Source organism: Pimephales promelas, chromosome 16 (genome assembly GCF_988280905.1).
Source record: "Pimephales promelas chromosome 16, fPimPro1.hap1.1, whole genome shotgun sequence".
NCBI classification, from domain to species: Eukaryota; Metazoa; Chordata; class Actinopteri; order Cypriniformes; family Leuciscidae; genus Pimephales; species Pimephales promelas.
In genome coordinates this window covers 7,641,200-7,654,058 of record NC_142784.1, presented here as the reverse complement: position 1 = coordinate 7,654,058, position 12,859 = coordinate 7,641,200, and the positions used below count along the sequence as shown (strand labels likewise).

Below are 12,859 nucleotides of genomic sequence, written 5' to 3'. Positions count from 1 at the left end.
TGTCTTCAAGATCGTGTCATGCCGATATTGCCAATATTCTAGAGAGGACAACAGGCCAGACTTTTTTTCAAATAAAGAGTGGCATCAACAGGATTCAGTCAAGTCCTCATTTAAAATTGTGCAAATTAGATCACTTAAAAACTTAATTTACATTAACTTATTTTGTTTACATTTTTCCATAACATGACAGTAGCTTTTTTTTTTCAATTTGCATTGTCACTGACTTTTTGACATTTGCAATGTCATTAATAATCAATAAGCAGCAAAAAGTCTGGATAACTTAAACACTTTTAATAAAACGGTAACACTGAATAATAAGAATAAATAAAGTATTTACAAATCATTTGCAAATAGTTAATTAAAGGAGCGCAAAACTTTGGTCTATAAACACATTGGTACCTAGTCGACCATTCTCTGAGATTTGTTTTTATGATAATCAAATGTAAAGAGTTTTATCTCTAAAAACTTTTTAGCGTATAACGCTAGTATATGGAGGCATATAATAAGTAAAAAGAAATTGCTAGCTAATACCACTAACAAGGCTCAAAATAGCCCCACACTAACACAGTAACATAATGCGGGTCCCTACATGCAAAACGAAGCATTGAGAACTTTGTAAGTGTACAGACAGTTTAAAGAAGATATTTTATAAAGACAGTCCACTTCATGTATACAGGCAGGAGACCAGTCGAACCACGAACAGTTCAGAAGTTCGCTGAACTTCATACAGTTCAGCTCACTTGCCATGTCGTTCAGGGTTCGACTTATCGAGACTGTTTTCCAAAGATGGCTCCTGTCTGTATACACGAAGTGGACTAATAGATTTCTAGTGAACTTCTGATTATTAATTGTTGTCGCTTTACACAATATAGTTAAATGGATTTGAATTAGAATCTCTCTGGATTGAGTAGTACAATGTAAAACCTAACAGTTATATGTATTAAATAAAATTGAGTTCACTGTACTCAAATATTACCGAAAGTTATGTGGACACAATGACTGAAACAGAACTAAACTGAATGAGTTATAGAATATTTATAGATCCCAACATGATAATTGGATAATAACTGTATAATTAGGTGATTAATTAAGTGATAATTGAGCATTAGTGATGAACACCTGCTGTTAACAAGCATAATCACTGAAGAAAAGAGAAACATAAGAACTACAACTGACTTAACTGAAGATAAAAGAAGATATTAAATCTCTGGAGATCTCAGGAGTATTAATCAACTCCACAAACAGCATTACCAACTTCACTTATTACTAACCAGTTTGACTTTATTTCTGTCAGACATCTACAAAAGTTAAACTTAAGCAATTCTTAAGGTCATCATGATGGAGATTAGCGTTTGCTTTAGTTGGGCTCTTGACCATTGCAAACATGCTTTTTTCTGGCTGCTGTGACCTGTGTGTTTGTAAAACACATTTGTTATGGCACAAAAGACAAAAAAAGTGTTTAACAGAGTGAAGCCGGTAATGTAGTAAGTGAATAAGTGAAGCTGGTAATGCTGTTTATTGAGTTGATTAAACCTTCTCTGCTGAGATCTTCAGAGATTTAGTATCAGTTGATTTCAGAAGGCTGTGTCTTAAGATGTAGTTTTTGCATTTTTCTTTCCTTCCTGGTTTTGCTTGTTAACAGCAGGTGTTCATCACTAATGCTCAATCATCACTTAATTAGTCACGTAAACTCTTGACTGCAATGTATATCTTCTTTCAGTTTTTAAAATTAAATTAATTAAGGTAATAGGTGTCTTCAAATGTAATGTGCTAGCTTCATTTATAGGATTTGACTTTGTGTGATATTGTGAGTTATCATTATCAGTAATTAAAAGTGCTTAAAAGTTCATTTAAAGTTTGTAATTTCACTGTTTTTACTCAATATTGTTTCAGTTTTAGCTATTGCTATAAAAGATATAGCTGAATGAAGTGTAAAGTTTAATTGTGTATTAAGAAATATCCTATCCTTGTTGTGTATGAGTCCGCCAACAGTCCTCAACTGATTATAAAATACATAGGTATGATTATACAGCCATTGTTGTAAATGTGTTAGTATGCAGAAGATGCTAGAAAATTGTAATATAATACACATACAAAGTTACAGTCATTCACTCATACTGTATGTTTTGTGAAAAATGAGGCATGGGACTGTAATCAGATTGTAGAGTGTAACTATATCTGTGTGTTGTTGTATACTCACTTGTACTGCCTTTCCAGCTGTGCTGGTCTCTGTGGTCGGCCTGTGATGTCTGGCGTGTGTGTAGTCCACTTGCTATGGAAATGGAGGGCACAGAGCGGGCAGGACGCAGAGGAGTCGGATCTCTACGGGAACGCTGTTGTAGAACTTGAATCATGGCGTCTTTCTCCAGCAACTGAGCATGCAAGTCCTTCATTCTGTGATATACAGAGGAATTCCTAATTAAAGTAATTGGGTACTTTTTTGGGGCTATATAACACTGGGGCTATATAACAATGTTTTGTTTGTAATGTACATATTCCCCTGTTGACTTTAAAGACTTTTAAAGAAAGTGCCTTTAATTTGCAGCAAAAAAATGTTTTATTTAGTTGTTGGTTTTTTGTGTGTGTGTAACTTTCAGGGGGGTGTACTCATTTACACAACATTTTATCCCTTTGATAAGAAAATGTTATTTTCCTGATTAACATTCATTTACATGCTTTTTTGGTTTTTGACCAAGCAGACTTAAACATTACATTACACATTACATCATTAAAGAACCTAATATGTTAGGCTATCTATGTAAAAGAGTAACTGCTTAATTTGTTAACTTTGAGAAGGGGTACTCATCAATACATATAAAGTTATTGTTTTTGATCTAGATCTAGTTCAGTCATGAAACTCTGATTGGTCCTTTACATTCAATATGCATGATATCTCATAATTAACACATGCCACAAGCTGATTGGCCTTTGCTCAATCTGCAGCCAATAAGATTATTTGCTCACCATTTTAATAGTCTGTTCAGTGCTTTGTGTTTAATATAGAATTTTTACATTTTAGGCAAATAGATAAATATAATGTATTTAAGATTTCTGCAAACAGTCACATGCCTGGGCAACATGTTTTATACTGTGACCATATTTACATGAGCATTACGTTTATTAGCATTCACCTTTGTTCCACGTCCTGACAGTGCCGACTGCTCTGGCTTCTGCTGTCGTCTTCATGCAACCACAGCGAGCTGTCACTGTAACTGCCACTGCGGGAGTGCTGGATCATAGTCGTGTCTCTGAAAACACAACACACTCACTCAATCTCTCAAAACTCAAAAATAAGACGACTTGTAAAAAGTTAATATTTTTTAATCTCTTCATTGTCATTATTAAAAATAAATGTACACAATTTTAGAAAGTGTAAACAAGATTGTACTGCAGAAATATATTAAATGGAGGTCTGCGAGGAATGAAAGAGAGAAGAAAATGTGTGTATTGTACCCACATAAACATGCATCCACTTAAACCCATTCTTACTCCCAACGTATCAAAAACTGAAGTGTCAAGAGCTTTTAAGTGTCAAAAGCAGTGAGTGCGCACCTTACCCTTACCTGAGGTCCGTGCTACCTCAGGTAAGGGTAAGGTGCGCAGTCACTGCTTTCCTGGTGCTCGTGTTCTTGATGTCGCTGCACAGGTTCTGTGAAGGCCTCATGGACACCTCAACAAATCCGTCTCCATACCGGCGTGACTCCGACCTCCAACCAGATGGAACTGGATAATATTGTGAATGTTCTGATCCAAATCGACCTCTGACCTGTAATGCTGCCTGAATCATAATCACACATTGTTCGTTCGTTTGTCAGAGGAGAACTGGGCCCCGACTGAGCCTGGGTTCTCAGATATTTGTTGTTCATTTTGAATTTTACTTTTGAAAGATTAGAAAGTACTCCCCTCAAAGTCAAAAGATTTATGCTTATTATTTTGTCCATTTCCCCTCATGAAGTCTTATTTGTTTATATTCACTGATTATTTATATAAAACTTGTTATATCTTTTTACTTTGAAATCTGGCGTCGCCGTACTTTGCGCCAGCCCTGGGACCTGAAGACGGGAGTTCTCTCACTCTCTCTCTCTGTCATTTTTGTTACCCTCCTTAACTGCACCTATCTTAGAAAGGGGCTCGTAAACAATACATTGTAGGTTATCGTAAATGAATGGCCGGTTGTTCAAATGATGTCCACAGAATAATATGGGCTTTAGATAATTGTCCAAATTTTGGGGTAGACCTGACCTATTAAAGGTAGACAGTCTCCATCCATCCATGTAGTGCTCTTATTTTGTCTCAGTAACTGGGATCCATGTCAGGAAGCAGGCAGACTGATCAGTCTGCCATATCTCATTAATAACATCACTTAGCTATTTTATCATATAAAATTATTATTATTATTCATCTTCCATGAACTACCAAACACTAAAACTACCTTGGCAAGAAAAAAAAGATTGATGTCAACTTAGAAAATGAAAAGAAAATGGAAGTTAAATGTTTACTAAAGTTTTCCAAACATTAGCTCACTTTCATTAAAGCAACACCAAGTAACTTTTCCAGGTTGGAAGCAGAATTCTCCATTACCGCTGTTGTAAATAATAACAGCACCAGCTTTGGAATGAACGATGTCCACAGACATGGTAGAATATGTTGCATGATTTCATGAAAGTATAATGTATTGCGACATCATAAACAAAGAAAAATAAAATAATGACTATAGAGAGCCTAAGTCCCGCCCCTCCGCTTCCGGCTCATGGGACCTTATTTCGGAAAAAATATGAATGGTAGTCAATGGCGAGAGACAACTCCGTCTGAACTGTGCCCTCAATTACACATATGATGTTTGTCAATTTAAAAGATAATTCTGAAAGTCAAAAACGTCGCAGTTTGACATACAACAGAAGAGTAACATTTAGTTTTATGTGAAAATCGCTCAGTGAACTACATCTCCCGGGAAGCGAAACGAGATCCGCTGCTTGTGTGTGTGCAGTCTGGTACAAAACACTCAGGTAGGACGGCGTAATGTTACGATTATAACGTAAGACTGAAGAAACAATGACAGACAGCCTCAGTAAAGTTAGCTTCATTCATTGAGAGAAAATGTGCGCCTTTGGGGTTTGTAGTCTTTGTAATTACGTATTTTCACAGTCTTATACGTCAAAGGTTTTGCATCAAACTGCGACTTTCTTTACTTTAAAATGTATCTTTTAAATTGACAAACATCATATGTGTAATTCAGGGCACAATTCAAACGACCATTGACTACCATTCAATATTTTTCCGAAATAAGGTCCCATGGTGGTCGACCAGAAGGGGAGGGACTTAGGCTCTCTATTGTAACACTTGACGTAAAGCAAGTCAAATTTGTCGTTTTATGTGTCATTAGAACTACAGACACGTGACCCGATCTGCCAATCTTATGGTTATATGGTTATGTGGTTATAGCAGATATAGGACCGCAAAGTGAATCCAGAAGTGCCTTTTGCCCTGTAACAACTTAATGAACCACTGAAACTATTTTGGAAACATTATTTTAAGGTAAAAAAATCTTACTTAGCCATAACCATATTGGGTTCGTTCAAATAAAAATGAGACAGGTTCTGCTCATTATCATAATCATACGCTAGATTTAGTTGTGTGACTTGGAGCTCTTGTTGACAACATAGCAGTCCTGCCACAGAGTGACAATATCTCAGAAGACAAGGTCATTTGCTCCACAATTTGTATATTTTTTAAAATCATTCAATTAATCTATTTATTTAGGATTTTGTGTCACAATTACCTCAGTATATCTGCTCATCTCCAGTCACTAAAGGTACCACAACATATTCCATAACAGCATGTTCCGCAATATTGCCAATGTCGCATGCCACTACCCACATAGCAACATTTTGACGTCCCAGATCCGGCCTACATCTGGCAGTGTGGAATGACGGCCCTTGTGTGGCTCACTCCTGTTTGCCAGATTTGGGCCACAAGCAGGCCATAGCAATGGCACAAGTCAGCCAAGAGCAAAGAAATAAACCAGAACTGGACCGTATCTGAGTCATAAAATCTGTGTATATTAAATATAGAGTCATCTCATCCTTAATAAGCCTGTTACAAGCAGAATCACTGCAGGAAAGAAGAGAACATAAAAGAGACAAGCAGAAACACAAGAACTACAACTGACTTCAGCCACATTCTTAAATGAAATCAAATGAAGAGAAAAGACAATAAATATCTGAAGATCTCAGCAGAGGAGGATTAAATAACTCCACAAACAGCATTACCAGCTTCACTTAATATTAACAAGCAGCACACTTCACAAGTCTTAGTGGCACTGGCACATGCCAACAAAATCCAGATCTCGTCAGATGATTGTGTTGAACAACATGTATCTGTTTTCAGTGTTTAATTATAGGTCAAGAATAGACTGTACAAGTAACTACATGAAACACATTGAAAACTGAATATATGATGATGAGAACATAATGCAAAGAAAGAGCCCTTGGGTTTTCTAATAGTGATTTGATCACCTTTGGCTCTCTCATGGAGGGCTTTAAGGATGTGTTCACATTTGTCAGGTTTGATTTGATTAAAGCAAACCCTGGTGCGATTGCTTTGTTAGTGAGGTTATTTGAATAAGTGTAAACAACAAGTGGACCAAGACGGCTGAAAAGATGGGTCTCTCGATTCGCTTCCCCGGACCCTAAAGGACAAAATGCTCAAGCATACCTGTTTTTTCTCGTCATAGTCTTGATGTTGCTCATAACAGTTCAGTTAAGGCATCAGAACCACGTCTCCTTACAGCAGATCTGTGTGTGTGTGTGTGTGTGATGTAGGGATTCCTGCCGCTGCCTTCACACATTTTTTAAGCTCTTCACGAGTGCTCAGCTGGTCAAAATACCATCACACATACAACAAGCACATTTAGCCCAGCACACAGCAGTGTTGTACGAAGTTCCCGTTCCACCACATCCCAAAGATGCTCTATTGGGTTGAGATCTGATGACTGTGGGGGCCATTTTAATACAGTAAACTCATTGTCATGTTCAAGAAACCAATTTGAAATGATTAGTGCTTTGTGACATGGTGTATTAATCCTGCTGGAAGTAGCCATCAGAGGATGGGTACATGGTGGCCATAAAGGGATGAATATGATCAGAAACAATGCTCAGGTAGGCCGTGGCATTTAAACGATGCCCAATTGGCACTAAGGGGCCTAAAGTGTGCCAAGAAAACATCCCCCACACCATTATACCACCACCACCAGCCTGCACAGTGGTAACAAGACATGATGGATCCATGTTCTCATTCTGTTTACACCAAATTCTGACTCTACCATCTTAATGTCTCAACAGAAATCGAGTCTCATCAGACCAGGCAACATTTTTCCAGTCTTCAACTATCCAATTATGGTGAGCTCTTTTTCCTATTTGTAGTGGAGATGAGTGGTACCCAGAGGGGTCTTCTGGTGTTGTAGCCCAAGGTTGTCCGTGTTGTGGCTTCACAAATGCTTTGCTGCATACCTCGATTGTAACGAGTGGTGATTTCAGTCAAAGTCACTCTTCTATCAGCTTGAATCAGTCGGCCCATTCTCCTCTGACCTCTAGCATCAACGAGGCATTTTCGCCCACAGGACTGCCGCATACTGGATGTTTTTCCCTTTCCACACCATTCTTTGTAAACCCTAGAATTGGTTGTGCATGAAAATCCCAGTAACTGAGCAGATTGTGAAATACTCAGACCAGCCCGTCTTGCACCAACAACCATGCCACGCTCAAAATTGCTTAAATCACCTTTCTTTCCCATTCTGACATTTAGTTTGAAGTTCAGGAGATTGTCTTGACCAGGACCACACCCCTAAATGCATTATAGCAACTGCCATGTGATTTGTTGGTTAGATTTCATTAAAGGGTTAGTTCACCCAAAAATGAAAATTAAGTCATTAATTACTCACCCCCATGCTGTACCAACCCCGTAAGACCTTCGTTCGTCTTCGGAGCACAAATGAAGATATTTTTTATTAAATTTGAGAGCCTAATCACTACCACAAAGGCTCCTAAGGGAATGACACTTGACGGCCCAGAAAGTCAATGAAGAAAATGTTTAAATATTCCATGTGACTACAGTGGCTCAACTATAAGTTTATCAAGCGACAAGAATACTTTTTGTGCGAAAAAACAAACAAAAATAACGACTTTATTCGACTATTCCTTTTCTTCCTTGTTGGCCTGAAACGAGACTTCAAGAGATTTCCACGACGCATACGAGAGAATTGAGATCTCCTTCAACTACTTCAGTTCAGTTCTCGCGCATGCGTCGTGAAAATCTCTTCAAGTCTTGTTTCAGGCCAACAAGGAAGAAATAGAAATAGTCGAATAAAGTCGTTATTTTTGTTTGTTTTTTCGCACAAAAAGTATTCTCGTCGCTTGATAAACTTATAGTTGAGCCACTGTCCTCACACTTGACTTTCTGGGCCGTCAAGTGTCATTCCCTTAGGAGCCTATGTGGTAGTGATTCGGCTCTCAAATTTAATAAAAAATATCTTCATTTGTGCTCCGAAGACGAGCGAAGGTCATACGGGGTTGGTACAGCATGGGGGTGAGTAATTAATGACTTAATTTTCATTTTTGGGTGAACTAACCCTTTAATGCATTAGATTGCATTAATGCAAAATTGAACAGGTGTTCCTAATAATCCTTTAGGTGAGTGTATATGTAAAAAAAGCCTACCAATCAGGTTGTAAATATATACCTATGCGTTCAGGTTCGGAATCTTTAGGTTCGGTGTAAAAATGCATATGTAAATAATAAGTGGACCAAGAGGACTAAAAGTTTTTTTTTTTGGCCCGGACTAAACTAGCCAAGCAAACCGAACTACAAGAGTGAACTTGAACATGAAGTCATGATTTAATTTTTTAATTTAATTGTCTTTATATAGAAAGCTGTGTGTGTGTGTGTGTGTGTGTGTGTGTGTGTGTGTCTGTGTGTGTGTGTGTGTGTGTGTGTGTGTGTGTGTGTGTGTGTGTGTGTGTGTGTGTGTATTGACCTCTGTGCTGAGGCTGTAGCTGCGGCCTCCATGGCGAAGTGTCTCATTGCGCTCTCTTCAAAGTACTTCTGCTCCCAGCATGTCATATCAGCCTCCAATCCCAGAATCCTTTCCTCTCTCTCCCTTAGCAGATCCAGTAGCAAAGGAGCACTGGACTCACGCACAGAGAGGGGAACGGCTGCACCAGCGCGCTACACACATACACACGCACGCACACACACACACACACACACAGTCAGTGGTTATGAGTAATGTTGGGCTGGATAATTACTCTCTAACCTTTAGGTCTGTTGTAGTTGCACAACTCCCATCCGTGGCAAACAGATAATGTGATTGGGCATGAATGAATGTTACTATTACATAAACAGATCTGCACCAACCTGTTAAAGGGATAGTACACCCAAATTTTTTTATTAACTGACTCACCCTCAAGTTGTTCCAAACCGGTATGAGGTTTTTTTTCAGTTGAATTTAAAGGAAGAGATTTTAAAAAATGTTGGTAACCAAATAGTTCCAGCCATTGACCATCCAGTCACAGTATTTTTATTCTATTGAAGCCAATGGCTACCGTCGACTGATTGATTACCAACAATCTTTAAAAATATCTTCTTTTGTGTTTAACAGAAGAAAAAAAAACTCATAAAGGTTTGGAACAACATGAGGTTTAGTAAATGAAAAGGTGAACTATCCCTTTAAGAGAATTTTAAAGTTTTAAAGTTCACACCTTTTTTTATCAGTGTGTAGAAGCACACTGATCTGAGAGTAGTTAGGCAGACTGGACCAAACAAGACTCTTGCACATCCAAAACCAGCATCAATCCTGTTCCTGGAGCCCACCCCTCAAGTCAAGTCAAGTCTCAAAAAGTATTAATGAAAATATGATTGGTTGTCCTAAGTGAATATAACTGGGTGTGGAAAAGTTAGGTTAACTGAGTTTTTTTTTTTCTCCATTGGGTCATCTGATGGAGTTTTAGGACACCATCGGGTCACTTGATGGAGTTTTTTGGTTCCTTGCCACTGTTGCCTTTGGCTTGCTCAATTGGGGATATTCAAATTAAATGACAGATCATACCATTGATCAGCTCTACCAATCTTGATTGTCTTTTTTCATGAATAAACAAACACTGCTATGTTGTCTTGATTGATACTGTGAAGCAGTTTTGATACAATCTGTATTGTGAAAAGCGCTATATAAATATATTTGACTTGACAACTTTAAGATAGCATTACTACTATAATATGATATATATTCTTACTGTGGTTGCCCACCTCTGTTGTTTAAACAGGGACATGCTAAGTCACTTCATTATACTTTAACCCTATGGTTACTGTATACTAATACTGTATCCTATTTGATACACAGATTACACAAGGCCTCTAAATGATCAACGCCTCTGATTGAAATGTGCTTTTTTAGCAAGATGTGGTACATGTCTCTTTTTGCTGATTTCTTTACTAATTTTAATTAACCAAACATAAAAATAACTTTTATATTGTTGGTAATATTTCAGGATGAACACTCACTGGGCCCTATCATACACGCGGTGCAATGCAGTGCCAGGCTGTGCAAATGTATTTTGCTAGTGTCAGCCCAACGCAGTTATCATTTTCACATCCTTTGCATTTGCATTTGTGCACCCATGGGCTGCTGGTCTGAAAACATGGTGTGTTTGTTGGCAAAGTTGGCGTGTTGCTATTTTGAGGAAACTTAAATAGACTGACCAATTGACCAACTGAAACCATGTCAATGGTGCAATTATTATTATAATTTTTTTAAAGCGCAATAACCTTGCACACGAGCAGATTCGTTTCCTCTCTGGAGAAGCGTTCAGTTTTTCAACTGGGTTTTAAAGGGAATGGGAGATGAGACTCTGATTGGTTTATTGCACGTTACGCCCAAAACACACCCATTACTCTTTAAGAGAATAGGGACAACCATTTTAGACCATGCACCGCACGCGCCAACTTGCGCCGTTCGCCTTAGACCATGTGCTTAGATCGTTCAAAATAGGGCCCACTGTTTTAAAGCAACTTAGTTTTACTTGATTATAATAATTGATATGATTAAAATATTTTGTCTAAAGGTTCAATAACCTGTTCCATTTAAAATTAAAATTATTATCATTATTAAATATTATTTAATACATCAGACTTTACCGGGTTAATTCCACAGTGAGCAAGCCAGAGGCATTTTTGCTACTTTTTACTACTTTTTACTTTTCAAAATTCAAAATACAGTGAAAAAATTAGCCAACCACTCGCTTAAATTATCCACAAAACTGCATGATATAGGAGATATTTAGAACTTTTAACAGCATAATACTTCTTGCATCTTACTAACAGGGGTGGTGATGGCGCAGTGGATAAGACACATGCCTTTGGTGTGCGAGACCCAGGTTCGAATCCACTGTGAGACACCAATGTGTCCCTGAGCAAGACACTTTACCCCTAGTTGCTCCAGAGGCGTAAGACCGCTAACATATAGCAATTGTAAGTCGCTTTGGATAAAATCGAAAGCTGAATGAATAAATGTAAATATAAATGTAGTTTATTGATTTATTATTTATTTTATAGATTTTCTTCAGCTTAATAATGTATGGCATATACTGTAAAATGTTACATAAACAAATTCATGATAAAAAAAAAATTACATAATAAATCAGCTCCATAGTGGGTTCCAAGTGATCAAAGGCAATTCCAATTCAACCTTATTGCACAGCTTTGTGCCGGTTCATTCTGTGCAATGTGAGTAATGACTTACAAACGAGTCAATGAGATGGTGGGAAGTTAGGTTATAAATAGTGAAAGTGGAATGTAGCCCAGCAGGCACAGGATATAGACTAAAACGTCGGTCAGATGTTGGATTTTGGTTGGAAATTAAAGTCGGGTTGACCTCTAAATCCAATGTTTGCCGTTCCAAGATCCAAAGATCCAACGTTGGGCAGTCGTTGAATTTTGGTTGGAATAAACCAAACAAAAGGTGAAATGCATAGCCATACAGTTAAACTATTGGTTTTTGCACAATGTGGTATTTTACAGTACAACACTACAAATTGCACTACTATTATTTATGTCTTAATTTCTTCTTTTTCAGGAGTAAAATCATCCAGCTTTTATTTTGGTGAAAATAACTGTTAACAGGTTTCTTGCTTCTTACTACAAATCTGGTGAAATGGGTGGTGCACATTGCTTTCTAAACATATGCCTTAAATGACCCAAACTCAGAGAAGAAGAAATACAGAAATGGAGTTCATGTGGAGCAGCTGACCCCAAACATTGTAATCCCTGTAATTCCTTAAAAATCTTAATTCTCTGTACTTTGCCTTAATACTGCAAAAAATTACAATTTAATTAATTAAATGAACATGACCTGGACATAATATGTAGTAAATTCATTGCATTGCTGGAGGAAGATGGGCTTTTTGAATTTTTTTTTTCTTTCATTTCCACAGTCAAGTCAATATAAAGATTATAAAGATTTATACAATAACGGTTTCAATCATTGTACTGTAATTTTCAGTTGAAGAAGTTTCAGTTCAATTCACGGACCTGTTGTGATCGCAATGACTCCAGTTCTCTCTCCAGGCGCGTACGCAGACGTTGTTCCAGCTGCTCGCGTTTCTCACATGCCACCTGGAGCTGCGCTAGTGCCTGCTGCAACCGCTCCACCCGCTCCACATACTTCTGCTTTTTACTCAACTACAGCACACAGACAGAAATAAGAGATAATCATTTACTTGGGAAGACAGACACTGCTTTCTGGGTGTTTTATATCTCTCTGCTCAATGTACATTATTATAATTTCTTTATTTAAGTATGCAGCCAGATTG

The 12,859-nt window shown here is 37.7% G+C and overlaps 1 protein-coding gene across 2 annotated transcripts in view; it reads right to left on the bottom strand.

The window, feature by feature from the left end:
- amotl1 (angiomotin like 1) overlaps positions 1-12,859 on the bottom strand; it is a 39,540-nt gene that overhangs the window by 7,958 nt on the left and 18,723 nt on the right. For both annotated transcript variants that reach the window (XM_039654262.2, XM_039654264.2), the window contains exons 7-10: positions 12,579-12,728; positions 9,031-9,221; positions 3,132-3,248; positions 2,201-2,394 (exon numbers count right to left, since the gene is read on the bottom strand). In XM_039654262.2, the coding sequence (XP_039510196.2) occupies positions 2,201-2,394; positions 3,132-3,248; positions 9,031-9,221; positions 12,579-12,728 (652 nt within the window). The remainder of the gene's footprint in view (positions 1-2,200; positions 2,395-3,131; positions 3,249-9,030; positions 9,222-12,578; positions 12,729-12,859) is intronic.